General features: G+C 47.7%; 1 protein-coding gene across 1 annotated transcript in view; it reads right to left on the reverse strand.

Moving 5' to 3' along the window:
* Positions 1–15,781, reverse strand: part of Slit1 (slit guidance ligand 1) — a 137,076-nt gene that overhangs the window by 16,357 nt on the left and 104,938 nt on the right. Inside the window, exons 24-28 of the mRNA XM_015494847.2 lie at positions 13,187–13,258; positions 12,314–12,385; positions 2,865–3,028; positions 872–996; positions 482–579 (exon numbers count right to left, since the gene is read on the reverse strand). Coding sequence (XP_015350333.1) covers positions 482–579; positions 872–996; positions 2,865–3,028; positions 12,314–12,385; positions 13,187–13,258 — 531 coding nt within the window. The remainder of the gene's footprint in view (positions 1–481; positions 580–871; positions 997–2,864; positions 3,029–12,313; positions 12,386–13,186; positions 13,259–15,781) is intronic.

Genomic DNA, 15,781 nt, shown 5'->3' on the forward strand with positions numbered 1-15,781 from the left:
GGCAGCCTCTGCTGTTCCTGGGGGTGCAGGGTGGCAGCTGGACAGGAGGGGCTGTCTACCCCACCTTCAGGCAAGCTGCACAGCCAGCACACTGTCCGGCTCAGAACAGAGGTTTTGTGGTTGAACATAAATGAATCTTAGTTGTTCCCAGTCTGCTCCTGGCACTGCATCCCAGTATCCTGCAAAGACCCTTCAGCGCCCAGTACCTTGTTAGAGCAAGAAGTGGGCTGTAGCAGGAAGCTGCAGAGCAGGCCCAAGCCCCAGCTCATCCATGAGCGCTTCCTTTGTGACTCTGGCCGTCCCCTGGGCACAGCTATGTCTCACAGCATTGTCTGCTCCCCCTGAGCCTCTACCCCCACCCATCTCCTGGAACACACGGAGAACTGGGCCATCCCCTTGGGGGAAGTATAACACCAAGGTGTAGTTGCTGGTCCCATCAAAACATTCCCCCCACCCAGGCTCCTGCCCCCAGGCCACTCACGTGAAGCCACCATCCTGGCCCTCCTGGGCATGGCACGTCCCTCCATTGCCACAAGGGCTGCTGGAACAGCTGTCCAGGGATACCTCACAGTCTCGGCCCTGGAGGGAAAGGTCAGTGACAGGGACTCCAGGGAGACCTGGGGATTAGTGTGTTGAGTAGAGACAGCTAGCCCCTCAGTGGCTCAGCCCCCCTGTCCCAGGAGTTACTTATCATTCTTTTACCCACCCACCCATCCATCCATACGTTAGATCACTGATGACAGGCTCACTCAAGTGCCTGCTCTGAGCCAGGCACTGCTCTGGGTACTGAGGACAGCCTGGAAAACACGACAGACCCAACCTTGCCTGTCTGTGCCCCACAGTGTACGCCCTCCCAGCTTCGTCCACTCACCTTATAGCCACTAGGGCAGGCACACCTGTACACCTCCAGGGGATCATTGTGGCAAGTGCCCTGGTTCTGGCATGGAATGGACAAGCAGGGATCACACTTGGCTTGGACAGCTAGAGTAGGAGGACCTGTGGAGGATTTAGGAGGATATAAGCATAGAGAGTGGAAGGAGCGGCACAAGTCTGGGCCCGGAAACCCCAAGCCCTGAGAAGCCCAACTTTGTTGAATGGTGGGACGTCTTCTCCCCAAGGAGACTCTTGCCCCTCACTGTGTTTTCTCAGGATCATACCTGCCCCCTGCACCGTCCACTTGTCCAGCCTGTGGACCCTCCTTTGTAACATGGGTCAATACTGGGTTGGAAGGACTACAGGAGCCACACACATGACAGTTAGGGCCAGGTCATCAGTATGTGAGTGGCATGGTCATTATTCCTGAAGTCAGCTGACATTCCCTCTGCCCCCTCACACCCTCACGCCTGCTGCCTCCTGACCAGGTTGATGAAAGGTGGCCACCTCAGTAGAGAGCGAGCATGGTGCCTGAGCTTGGCTCTGTGGGGAGGCCACATCAGGGTCCATATGCCTTCAAGTTGTTCTTCTCCAAGCCTAAAGCAGGAAAGACCCTTCCTGTCACCTCCCTGACTACAGCAGGCCCCTCTCTAGCCCCTTCAGGTCTCACTGGCTGTAGAAGTGGGTGGAGAAGCCAGGGGCTGTGCTACTGGGTGTCACCTATGAGGGGCATTAGGATCTCAATAGAATAAACAGGAGAACCAGGCCAGTTAACTCAGGTTAGCCCATAAGGCTTCTTCTGGAAGGGGTGGAGTATTGGTTCTGCTGAAGAGCCAGGAGCACCAACAGAAAAATCCTTTTCATAAGCTGAGGGGACACCAGGGGGACTTCCACAGCACAGGTGGGGTTTGTTCCCTGACCTGGGTGCCAGCTACCTGGGCAGTTAAGTTAGTGAAGAGTCACTGGGCTCTTCAAATCAGGTGTACTTTTCTGTATGCAGGTGGTAGTTCAATAAAAAGTTAAAAAAAAACAGGGCTGTGGCTGTGGCTCAGTGGTGGAGCACTTGCCTAGCACGTGGGAGGCACTGGGTTCCATCCTCAGTGCAACATAAAAATAAATAAATAAAATAAGGGATTGTGTCCATCTACAACTAAAAAAAAAGTTAAAAACAGTGCCAACCCCACCCCATTCAATAAATACTGAGCACACGTAGTGTAATTGGCTGGCTCCCAAGAGCCATGCCACAGAGACGGCCCCTCTGAACTGTTGCTGCTGTAACAGCCTCCTACACCCAGGGTGGTCCGTGGCCTCCTCATTAACCTACGGCTGTCAGTTTCATTTCCGATCGATCGTGGCCTCTGAGAGCAAGGGCCGCGCCCCCAAATCCCTGGGGCCCTCCCCCACTGGCCCCCTCCGCACAAAGCTAGGTCTGGAACAGCGGCTCAGCCACCTGTCTATGCCGGGCAGGGCCTCGGGGGCTCCGCCATCGGCCAGTCAGTCAATCAAGCCCTGAGCAAGTATTTACAGGGGCGCGAGGTGAGCGGCCCCAGAGCCAAGCCAGAAGGAGCCGCCAGTCACGCTCAGGCTGTTTTCTGCAAATGTCAAGAGAGCCGCAGCTGGTCCTCGGCTCCACCGGGACCAAGGTTTAAGCTAATTGGCAAGCGCAGTTTCTAGCCCTGAAGGCCGAGCGCTGGCCCTGCTGAGGCTGGGCGCTTCCAGAAACACTGCTGCTATTTTTATCTTTCTTACATAAACACCGAAAGGATTAAAGCCCTGGTGGCCTTGTTCCTTGTCTGTCAGGACTGGAAGGTAGCCATCCTAACAAACAGCAGGTGCCTCTTTCCTGTCACCAGAACCCCACCCAGCGGTCACCACAAGGACACAGGAGTGTCTGGAAGCCTCCCCACACTGGGCGAATCTTGGGGTCCCTGGCAGCAGGAGGTGGGGCTGTAACGGCACCCACCACCCTTCTCTCATGCTCCGGGACTCACCTTGGCATTCAAACTTCTTGGCAGGCGTGGTGAGCAGCAGCTTGCCCTCCATGTCTGAGGGCCCAGCGCAGCGGGCAATGCCTGGTTCTTTGTAGCCAGTCTTCACCCAGCTGGACAGCCAACGGAGGTGGCAGTCACAGTACAGGGGGTTGGCACCAATGGCCCTGGGAGAAAGATCAGAGAGAAGGAGCCATTACGGCTTCAGGGGGTCTTTCACCCAGTGAGCCCCTAAGGTCCCAAACACAGTGCCAAGAGCTGGCAAAAAAAAATTTTAGCAGCCCCTAATTTACAAGCATTGAGTGTATAGCTGGTGCCATTTTAAAGTCTTCGTATGCATCATCTCAGTCTTCACCACCCTCTATGATCCTCATTTGACTTGTGCAGAAACTGGGGCTCTGAGAGGTTGAGGAACGAGCCCAAGATCTCACAGAGAAAGGGGCTGCTGGGACCAGAGTCTACGAATGCTTTACCTCCCGTGGTCACAGGAGAGAAAGCAACCAACATTCATTGTTGTGATGAGACAGCTACTTTTCACATAGAAAAAGCATAGAGTCTTCTCACTAACCCCAAGTTTTCTTCAAGCTGTGGGAACTGAGCCTTGCATGGAGTTAGTAATTTCCCTGGGGTCACATGACTAGTGAAGAGTGGCCCCTGGATCCAGACCCAGAGCTCTCTGCCTCGGAAGCCCATACTCTTTTATTTTTCTTTTCAATTTTTGTTAAACAAAAAAACACAGGGATGCATCTCATCTTGAGCCCCTTTGAAATGCTGTAGACAAAACAAAAGTCTCTGCCCCACAGAACACTGTGAATGGATTAAGTGCCACTGAACTATACGCATTTAAAAGGTTAATTTTATGTTATGTAAAATTTCATGTTATGTAAAATTTCACCTCAATTTATGTCAAAAAAACATTCCTATGTTAGTGATGGGCGTGCAAAATGGTATGCTTCCAGGAGGAGAAATTTGTGATATTTCAAATTACCAAGGTGGTTGCTTTTCTCCCAGTTCTGTTTCTGGGAGTTTCACAGACACACACACACACACACACACACACACACACACACACGCTCACGCAAAGACATCCGTGTGACCGCATTGTCATTGAAATGACAGTGCAACTGTGGCCCTTTAAGAGGTGATGCAGACAGGAAGGCTCTGTGCTCACTCTCCTGGGGCAGGCATGGGGTCCCAATGGAAGGGATCAGTTTGGGCTTATTTCCTCTCTGCTTCTCGGGCGCTCACTTGTGCTTCCACCACGTCATGACACGCGCGCTCTCTGACTTCCCAGCCTATAGAACCATGAGCCAAATCAACTTCTGTTGTTTGGAGTTTCCCTGTGGGTGGTATTCTTTTAAAGCAGCAGAAAATGGACAGAAACCACTGCTCATCAGCGAGTGAGCAATTAAATAAACTGTTACATCCACATTACCCAGAAAAGCCCATCCCCTGCTGTCACTGCCCTCCACAGAGGGACTCACAGTCACCACTTGCGGGCATGCAGCCCCCCAGTCCTTTCCCACATTGAAGCACGTGGTTCCTCCCCGCACGCTCTCTTCTGAGCTGTTGCTGAACAGCACGCCTTGGAAATCTTCCAGGTCTGCGTATGCGGAGCCACCTCATTTTGTCAAACTGCTTCCTACTATCCCAGAGAATGGCTACCCCGTGGTCTAATGAGCGGTTTCCCTGTTGCTGGACCGTCTGGTAGTTCTAACAGCGGTGAACGCTCTTGTATTTGTCTCTGTGAGGTGTGAGCACTTCTCTAGAACAGATGCTTGGAAGCCGAATTCCAGAAGTCCATGTCAGATGTCAATAGCTGCCCCCGGCATGCTGTATCCACTTATTCTGGCCACCCAGCTAAGGCCGGGCCTGTGCACACCCTAGCATGGGCACCCACACTGTACACTGCCACTTCCTAACATTTCTACCAATCCAGTGAGCCAGCTCAGAATCTTTGCCCTAAGCCACACAAGAGACAGACATGGACAAGACATGGGTGTGGGGAAAAGAAGAGGCCCGAGTTCTTTGATTCAGCAAATACTAAAATTAGGGCCTTGTGCCTGAAGTTCAGCAGCACCCATGTTACTTTGAAAATATAAGGTTGGATAATGTCCATGACAATGGGCAATTCATTAAGTCCCCAATGGATGCACTGCCGTTTCCCACCTGTTTCTGGGCAACACAGAGGAAGTGGACCCCCCCTAAGATGTGCACAATCTGATGCAAATAACAGCGGCTCTGAACAGGAATTCCCCAAAATAGCACAGCAGGTGATGTGCAATCTTATAAAACAGGCTGAACCAGCTCTGGACTCTAGCCCCACCGCAGTTGCTCCCTGCCCGGGTGACCTTGAGCAGCTCATTCAACATCTCTGGGGCTTACTTTATGATTCAATAAAGAGCCTGTGACCGAGCAGGGAAGGAAAGATAAGCACATATAACCTAAAATGGGTGCTGAGGGAATCGCATAGCCTGGAAAAAAGGCAGGGTCGACCTAGACACATGTTCAATTTTTTCTATCCTTATATGCTGACAGCATCCATCCTGGCTAATGGGACAGGACAGACACCATCCTCTTTCCACTGAGCAGTAACGGGGCCTCTCAGATGTGGAGGGAGGTCAGACACTGAGTTTTGTTTTTGTTTTTTGGTACCAGGGATTGAATCCAGGGGTGCTTAGCCACTGATCACATCCTCAGCCCCCCTTTTTAAAAATATTTTATTAGAGACAGGGTCTCACTGAGTTGCTTAAGGCCTCACTAAGTTACCGAGACTGGCTTTGAACTCACGATCCTCCTGCCTCAGCTTCCTGAGCTATTGGGATTACAGGCGTGCGCCACTGCACCCAGTTTAGACACTGAATTTTTGAAGCTATACAGCATGTTTTAAAAAAAAAAGGCTTTTACCTAATTAGAATAAGATATAATTTTATAATTTTTATAATTTTATCAAAAGAGATTCTACTATCATGTATAACTCAGAAGGACCAATAAGAAAAATCCTCAGAACAAAATATTGGTATACTGTTTCCCTCACATACGAAGAGAGAGAGAAAAGAAGTTGAAGTTTACATAATCATATTATTTAATAAAGGGAGATTATTTCTTTAAAAAATGGCTTCTAAGAATAACAGGAATACATACCTTGTGGTATATTTTAAATAAATGCATTAGAAAAATTTTATATTAATAAAAGTATAATATAACTCAATTCAAAAGATAGAAATACAGAATTGGTAGTGCATTACAAGAAGCATAGTCCTGTAATGAGACAGGAGTTAAAAATTTATTAGGAATGGCTGTTCTTTCAGTCCTGTAGCTCACTAGATAAAATGTCAAGAAGATTGAGTCTGAGGCCATTGTGAATGTGGGGGCCCTTGATGTCTCCTAGGATCTTCACAAATTCCCAGATGGGTACAGGTGTTTGCCCATAAGTAGTAGCAAAGCTGGATCTCAAATATAAGTGTCCTTCCCCCACTCTTAATAATACAAATTATGGGACGAGAGCCATAGAAAACCTATTCAAAAGCATTGATCCTGGGCTGGGGTTATGGCTCAGCAGTAGAGTGCTTGCCTTGCATGTACAAGGTACTGGGTTGGATCCTCAGCACCACATAAAAAATAAATGAACAAAATAAAGTTATTGTGTCCATCTACAACTAAAAAAAAAAAAAAGGCTTTGATCCTGGCTTGATACATAAATGGTCTTTCTTGTTTCTGTATTGAGCAGATTCTGATCCACACCTGGATTCAACAATTCAAGTTTTAATTTATCCACAGCTGGATTTCTGTAGCTAAGGACCATCTTATCATCTCCTCAGTGGTACTTGTCATTCACTTTCAGCTGGGAACTGTTTTTTTTTCCCCAATGAAAATTACAGTGAAGAACAATTTATACATGTTAATCATAAAAGAAAATTGTTATGAACTCAGTGGGATGTGGAGAGACACAGGCCTAATGGAGACAGAGCTGTGGGCCCAGCAGCCAGGACACTTGTCAATCCAAAAGGACTGTGGCTTCAGGTACTCATCCCAGCAAAAGTATAAATAACCCTGTGCTGTTGATCTCTGGGACAGCCTGGACATAGCTGAAATAGAAGCTATTCGTGTCAAGATTCTACCCAGTCTCTATTAATGTCCCTGGCCTGAAGTGGCTTTCTCCTGGCCTGGGCTAGCAAGCTCCTAAAGTCTCCTCCACCCAAGCCACACCTTCTCTGCCCATCCTACTCTTAGGCAATTTATTTGTGTGTAGCACAGTCTCCTTTTTCTGGACTGGAGAGTACAGAAGCAGTCCCTTGAAGACTGGAGCCACTAAGTCCCAGCAGGGCTGGATACTTCCAACTCCTGTGTACATATTTGAACACTGAATCATTTATTCTTCATTACATCAAATAATAAATACTAGTGTGACGATTATCATGATTATGAATTCGTTGCTGTTCTGTTGTATGGGCATGCCATAGCTTACTTAGTCATTCCTTATCGATTTTCACACCTAGTTCTTAATGAATTTAGAATTCTAGCTTTCTTGTCTATAACAGATTAGAGTCTGCAAAATGCAGGATTATAGTAATGAACAATGACAACAAGGAAACTTAGCATAGAATTGGCATTGCTCAGGGGCCCAGGTACTGAAGGCCTGGTCCCAGCCCTTGGCACTACTGGGAGGTGGTGGTACATTTAGGAGATGAGGCCTAATAAAGGAAGTTAGGTCATGGGGGGCATGTCCCTCAGGGGATATTAGAACTTGACCTCTCTACTTCCTCTTTCTTTGCTTCCTAGATGCCATAAGGTGAGCTTCTTCCACAGTCTCCCACCACCATGTGCTGCCTTGCCACAGGCACAAAAGCAATATGGCCAACTGACCATGAATAGAAACCTCTGAAACCATGGACCAAAATAAACCTTCCCTCTCTTTAAGATGATTATTTTAGTTATTTTGTGATGGTCACAGAAAGATGATTAACACAGGTGGATGAATAGTTAGAAAACAGATGAAAAATGAGCTAACTGCTAAGTAAAGATAAAAGTAGACAGCAGCCATGAGATGTGCAGGAGACGGAAACCCAGGACAGCGAGGAGCACTCGCACTCATGGTATGTTTGAATCACAAAGGGCCTTGGGAATAGTGTTTGTAATGATGAAAGAAGAGTGGCTCCGAATGCTGGAATGCTGAGGCAGGAAGATGGCGACTTCAAAACCAGCCTCAGCAACAGTGAGGCATAAGCAACTCAGTGAGACCCTGTCTCTAAATAAAATACAAAATAGGGCTGGGGATGTGGCTCAGTGGTCAAGTGCCCCTGAGTTCAATCCCTGGTACCAAAGAGAGACAAAGGGGGGGGGGAGAGAGAGAGAGAGAGAGAGAGAGGTCTAAAGAACAAACTGTCAAAAATCCCACTGCAAGTTGTTGGAAGGACCCAACTCCATAGTCCAGATTTCTAGTTCGTGGGGTTTGAATGTGATGAACCAGTGCTTTACTGCACCCTTGCCCCACACCCCGCTCCTCTGCGACCAGTGCAGAGGAGAGGGCTGGCAAGCATCACATGGGGAAGAGAGCGCTTCTTAGAACGTTAGCACTTTCAGGAGGCAGGAACAAGGTTCAAACTCAGTTTTTCCAGCTTCAGGTTTTTTTTGTTTGTTCAGAACATGTGTCGTTTGTTCATTTCCCATTTAGAAATCAAAGCCCCTAGATTTTGAGCTGGAGACAACATTAGAAAGTACTTGGGAGGTATTCACTTCTCATGAAGAAAGAGGAAAAGTAACCAACTACAGATTTAAACACCAAGCAGAAGAATTACATTAAGAAGGAAGCCAAAGGTGGGAGAGGTGGACTGGATCCTGAGGGTCTGGCCTGGCAAGCGGGAGGCTGAAGCCGCGTCACACAGCTCATGAGTATGCAAAGGAGGCTGAGCTGTCCCAGAGCAGCAGCAGCTCCTCGTCTCCAGTACAGACAAGCACAAGTCCTCTCTGGAGACCAGCGTCTCCCATGTAGGTCCTGAGAAATTTCTAAAGATTAATGTCAACCCAAAATAAGCTCACATTCAAAAATTAACAATCACAGATGGGAAACAAGCCCTCGTGAATTCAAGTCAGCAGGAACAACAAACAACACTGCCCCTTCCTGGCTTGTGTCCACAGCCAGCATCTCTAACCCACCTCACTCCTGCCTCTTCCGGTCACCTGCAGCCTCTATGTCACCAGTGACTTCATTCTCTCACAATTCCATCCTATCTATAAGATGAAATCCAAACTCCTTAGCATGGTACAAAAGGCCCTTCACAACAGAATTCCAATGTCCCTTCCCAAACTCAGTTCTTCCCATCCTACATTCTTCCCCAACCCAAACCCTTTCTTCTATGCTGGACAGGAACATCCCTGAAAATGCCATCTGCTTTCTGAAGCCTTTTCACTTGATTCTTCTTCCTGGATGCCCTTCTAGTCTTCTCCAAATGGTAAACTCCTGCTATAGTTTGGATCTGGAATGTTCCTCAAAGGCTGGTGCATTACAGGCTTGGTCCCCAGCTGCTGGTGCTATTGGGAGGTGGTAAAAACTTCAGGAGGTGGGGCCTTGTTGGAGGAAGTGACCACTGTGAGTGCAACTTTGAGGAGGGTACCAGCACTCCATTCCTCCTCTTTCTCCTTGCTTCCTGGCTGCCATGAGAGGAGCAACTGTGCTCCACCATGTGCTCCCTGCCATGATGTTCTGCCTCACCAAAGACCCAAAGTGAGGAAGCCAAGTGACCATGGACTGAAATATCTGAAACTATAAGCCAAAATATATCTTTCTTCCTTTAAGTTGATTTTCTCAGGTGTTTTGTTACAGCAACAGAAAAGCCACCACACTCCTGATACCTTTTCAATGACAACATAAATGGCACCTCCTCTGTGAAGCTCCTCAGACTTCCCCTTAGTCATTTTTTCCTTCAGACTCCTTTATAATATCTAGATGATCACAGAGGGCAGAAATTTGTTAGTAAATTCTTCAGCACTTGACTCACTCTGTTTTCCCAGAATATATTTATTGAGGCAATAAAAAAATAGTGAGCTTTGGAATCAGACACACCTAAGTTCCAATCCTGTCTGTCATTTCCTAGCTTTAGGACCTGGAACAGTTGTTTAACTTTTCAGAACCTACCACCATAAAATGGAAATAATAGATCCTGTCACTTTGGACAAGGCCCCTTACCCCTCCCATTTCCATGGTAGACATCATTAATCAATCACTGCACTCTTCCCCCTAAGTTCAGACCAGCCCTGGAATTTTTAGTGCAATGTTCAGGGCGGTTCCAGCCAATCACACAGAGCTGGCACATAATACAAAACCTGTTTCTCATTTTGGTCATGGAGTAAACAAGACACCACAGTAGAGCACTTAATATAGTATTTGACTCAAGCAGATTTTCAAAGAGTGACACCTATTTTATTTCTTCAAGTCTAAGATTGTCAGATACATCGCATATGTAACATGCTTTGGGAGGGGTTGGGAAACATTACCATATTAAATATACATATAACTTTAAGATACACTCTGATTTTATTTATGTATTCATTATTTTTATGATTTTTTATTGTCACTGTTACTGGGGATTGAACCCAGGGACACTCTACTACTGAGAGCTACACCCCCAGACCTATTTTTTATTATACTTTTTTAGTTGTAGATGGACACAAAGTCTTTATTTTGTTTATTTTTATGTGGTGCTGAGGATCGAACCCAGTGCCTCACACGTGCCAGGCAAGCGCTCTACCACTGAGCTACACCTCCAGTCCCTTTATTTTTTATTTTGCTAAGTTCCTGAGGCTGGTGTCAAACTTGGGATCCTCCTACCTCAGCCTCCTGAGTAGCTAGGACTACAGGTATGTGCCACTGAGCCTGGCAAGACACACTTGATTTCAGAGATTAAAATCTGGGAAAGGTAAGTCCCAGAATGGGAAAATCTAGTTAGATGGTTGAATGAATGAACTTCTAGAGAGACGCTGGTGACCCTAAGAGCCCTTCTGATCAGAAATGCCTGCCCACCCAGGCCCTGGGTGTGGGTGGAGAGACAAAAGGTCTGCCAATCAGGGTGCCAGCCACGGTCCATATATACTCCCCAGCCAGTGGCACCAAGGAATGCCAGGAAAGACGTCTGCTTGGACCCATCCCAGCCTCCAGAGGGGGTGGCCCTGCCCCAGCACAGCGCTTTTTTACTTCTCCACTTTTTATGTGCTAAAATATATATCACATATATGTATTTCAACCGTTTTGAATGTACAGTTAGGAATGTGGATTCCATTCAGAGTGTTGGGCAACAGTCACCACCGTCCATTTCCAAAACATTTTCCTCACCCTAAACAGAACGTTGAGCTCATTAAACACTGGTACCCAGCCTGGCCCCCAGCCCTGGCCCCACCATTTTCCTTTCTGCCTCTAGGAATGTGACTGTTCTGAGACGCTCACATCAGTAGAATAATCTATACTTGTCCTTGGGGTCTGGCTTATTTCAGTGGTGCGTTTCTCGGGTTCACCCGCACTGTGGCCATATCAGAACTTATTAGTTTTGGGGGATTCTCCCCTGTTGGACGTCTCTGCCACGTCCTGCTTCTCTCTTCCTCTGTGGATGGACTTGGGGTATTTCAACTTTGCTCTACTGTGAACAATGTTGTAATGGACTCCGGCCATTGGCATAGAAGCATTTGTTCGAAATCCTGATTTTGGCTCTTTTGAGTACGTACCTGGGAGTGGACCTGCCGGGTCGTAGGTAGTTCTGTGTTTAGCTCTTAGAGCAGTCAAGCCTACCTCTCTCTCTCTCTCTCCTTATTTTATTTATTTATTTGATGGTGCACTATAATTGCACATAATAGTCCGCTCTTTGTGGCATATTTGTATACACACATAACAATTTGGTCAATTTAATTGCCCAGCGCCTTCTTTCCTCCTCCCCTCCTCCCTCCACAGGGTCCCCTTTCTCCATTTTACTACTGCTTTTAAAGAATCCTCATGGCACGGCCAGCTAAGTGGTTTGGGAAGCAATTCAATGTCCATTATGTCACTTTGGGAGGTAGAAAATGTCTGGAACTTATCTTTCATGGTGTGAAGTTAAGAGCATGGGCACTGGGCTCAGAACCCTGACCACCCACCAGCCGCACAACTTTGGGCAAGCTAGCTTCTCACTCTCCCTGGGCCTGCTTCCTCACGTGCAGGGGAACGGTACCTGTGTATAGGACTAGTGTGAGGGTCGCAGCAGCTGACCCAAGTGAAGTGTTTAGCAATCAGAAAATGGCCAGCTCTACCTTGGCCCTGGCTTGTGAAGAACTGTTCTGACCAGTGCTGTGACCGGTGGACCACTGAGTGCCTGAGGGACTGAGGCTGCACAGGGACATTGTGGCAATCTGAGAAGCTGGGGTCTCCCTCAGAACCCAAGTTTTGTTAAAATCCAGTGAGGCCCAAGAATGGGGCTTTTGCTACTCACAGATGAGACAGGGAGGTCACGTCTGCAAAGATGCCCTCTGGGAGGGTGGAAACATCATTGCCGTGGAGGGACCTGAGGAGAGAAGAAGCTGCTGGTGCCTGGTCCAGAGACAGGGACAGGAGCCCCAGTGGAGGGGCAGTCCCAGTTCTCTCCTGAGAAGGGACAAGCTGTCCTCCAGCTCTCTCTGTCAGTGCAAGGAGGGAGGTGGCCTTCAGCCCAGAGACCCTGCCCTGTTGGCCCCAGTGAAGGAGGAGGGAGCCCTGAATAGTCCTGGAGGACCCCCCTGTCCCCCAGTCCTTCGGGAGGACTCTTTTCGTCATCAAAAATAATTCAAGCAGCAGGTTTGCATCGCCGATTGGACTGGTGCGCCTGCAAGCCCTCCCTCTCTTAGCTTGAGAGGTTGATAAAGAAGTTCATACGGCCAGCCATGGGTCAGGGCTGGAGGAATGTCACCTTGCTCCCCGGTGGGGCTGACAGCGGCTGTCATGATAGACACAACAGAAGGCTTTGGTCACATGGCAAAACCTTAAGTAGGAACTTCTGGAAAAGGTGCCCACATCTCTTGCAAGCCAAACATTTTCAATCTGAATAGGAGGCTGTTCAGATGCAGTAAAGGGCTACCCTATCTTGGGACACCCCTCCCCCCACACACCCCAGATTCATCTGGGGGGTGACAGCAACCCCCTTTCTCACATCCTTTCCCATTCAGGACTTCGCTTCTGTAGGGGCTTGCACGCAGATGTTCTGGACTCCCACCTGAACACAGCATTAGTCCTGCCTGGGCCCCAGACACAGGGGCTTTGCTGCCCACCAGGTGGCGGCAGGGCCCCAGGGGAGTGGATTCCTGGAGGAATGAATTCTGAGGGGACTTACAGCAGGCGCAGGGAGCGGAGCCCCTGGAAGGCCAGAGGAGGGATGCACTGGAGGGCATTGTAGCTGAGGATCCTGTGGGAGGGAGGGAGGGACAGTCGATGACGGAGAGGAAGGTACCATTTCTACTCATCTCATAGATGAGGAAACCGAGGCTCCATGTAGTGAAAAGAACTTCCTCAAGGCCATGTTATTAAGTTATTGGGGGGATTGTCATTAAGATTCTCAGTTTTGGGGGGGCTGGGGTTGTGGCTCAGAGGTAGAGAGCTTGCCTAGCACACGTGAGGCCCTGGATTCGATCCTCAGCACCACATAAAAATAAAGGTATTGTGTCCACCTACAACTAAAAAATATATATATTAAAAAAAAGATTCTCAGTTTCCACAGTCCACACATTAAACCACCTCTCAAAATGCTTTCAGAGAAATGATTCCATTCAAGGAAGACAAGCAGATGAAGAAGGGAGATGATACCTGCAACAGCCCCACCCTGGACATCCCCCTGCGTCCACCCACTGATGAATGGAGGAACAGACTGGGCACATTCATGCCCGGGAATACTGCTGAGCAGTGAGAAGGAAGGGACCACCGGTGTGTATGAATCTCAGGATCATTAGGCTAAGCCACAAAAGCCAAGCCAAAAAGAGCTTGTTTTATAAATGGTTACATAAAACTTTTAAAAAATGCAAACTAATTATAATGACAGAAAACAGATCACTTATCGAATGGGGCTGGGGGTTGGGAGAAGTGCAAAGGGACATCAGGGGTCCACTTTTTATTGTGGTTAGTTTCCTGGGTGTGTGCATATGTCAAAATTTATCAAGTTCTACACTTTAATGCAGGCAGTTTGTTGTATGTTAATTATACTTTAGTAAAATTACTTTTTTTTTTTTTGAGCACTAAGGATTGGACCCAGGGGCACTCTACCACTGAACCACATCCCCAGCTCATTTTATTTTATTTTTTTATGTTGAGATAGGATCTTGCTAAGTTGCTGAGGGTCTCACTAAGATGCCCAGACTGGCTTGAACTTGTGATTCTCCCACCTCTGCCTCCGGAGTCTCCAGGATTATAGAAGCTCTTTTTAAAAACAGTAAGATATTAAACAGATCACCAAAGACCTTTCTTATGCCGGAAGCAAAAACCAAAAAAAAAAAAAAAAAAATAGCAAGATAAATGAGCTGTCCATATTACAGGAAAGGCCAGGCGTGGTGGCACCTGTAATTCCAGTGGCTGGAGATGCTGAGGCAGGAAGATCGCGAATTCAAAACCAACCTCAGCAACAGCAAGGTGCTAAGCAACTCAGTCAGCCCCTGTCTCTAAATAAAATACAAAATAGGGCTGGGGGTTTGGCTCAGTGGTCGAGCGCCCCTGAGTTCAATCCCCAGTACCTGCCCCCCTCCTCCTCAAAAAAAAAAAAAAAAAGACATATCACAGGAAAGGGTCTGTCCTCCTTGTGGCTGGCAGGGTCACTCAGACCAGGACTTGTCTGCCTGGGCGTATTGACAGTTCTTGGTCTTGGGGACCATCCTGTGCACTGAGGGGTGTTTGGCAGCCTCCCTGGCCTTTGCCCACTAGATGTCAGCAGCACCCTCCCTCCAAGTTGTGACAACTACACACGTTTCCAGACATTGCCAAATGTCCCTGGAGGGCAGGATCTATAGCTTGGGAACACAGCCCTAGACAGAGGTGGCTTCCACACACACTGGCTCACAAAGGGCCTTTTCAAGGCTAAATCTCCCCAAGAAGGAGCAAATTGCCAAGGTGTCAGGAAGCCTGGGGAGTGGGGACCAGCTGACTAGCCGGTCCTGGGGCAGGTAAGTGCAGGAGAGGAATGAGATCAGGTCTTGCTGGCCTCAGCCCACCTTCTCCTCTAAAGACTGGCTGGGTCCGGACCCCCTTCCCTTTCCGGAAACTGGCTCTACCGTTTGACCTAGACAGCAGCCTGGGAAAATCCCTGTTTGTGGTGCATCGTAAGGAACATGACATGCTGGGAAAGCAAATGAGATGCACTCTTTTTTTAAAAAAAAAAATTGTTTTAGTTGTAGTTGGACACAATACTTTTATTTATGTGGTAAGGACTGAACCCAGCATTCCGCACGTGCTAAGCAAGCGCTCTACCACTGAGCCACAATCCAGCCCCAAAAGAGATGCACTCTTAAGCACCAGGAAAATAATAGGGATGCTTCTTAATACCTTCTGATAAATTACTTGGAATATAATTAGAGATCACATGAAATTTCTTAGGATAGGTGCATAAAAATGTTCAGAGAGTCTCTGCTGACAACAAGCCAAGTTGGAAATGACCCAATACCCATTGATAATAGAGTGAATGAGGGAAGTATGGCAATGAAAAAAGTAACAGCAATGAAAATGACTAGATTGCAGCTGCACACAACAGGATGGGTCTCACAGACATGATAATGTCAAGCAAAAGGGCTTCTATTTGGCTTAGATTTTTAAAAAATGCTCTGTACGTTTTAATGTAGTAGAATTAAATGGTGATGTTTAGAAATGCATATGTAGATGACAATACTACAGAGAAAATCAATAAGTTATCATCATCACGTCAGGATGGGGGCTACGTTGGGTGGGGTGG

Source organism: Marmota marmota, unplaced genomic scaffold, assembly GCF_001458135.2.
Source record: "Marmota marmota marmota unplaced genomic scaffold, marMar, whole genome shotgun sequence".
NCBI classification, from domain to species: Eukaryota; Metazoa; Chordata; class Mammalia; order Rodentia; family Sciuridae; genus Marmota; species Marmota marmota.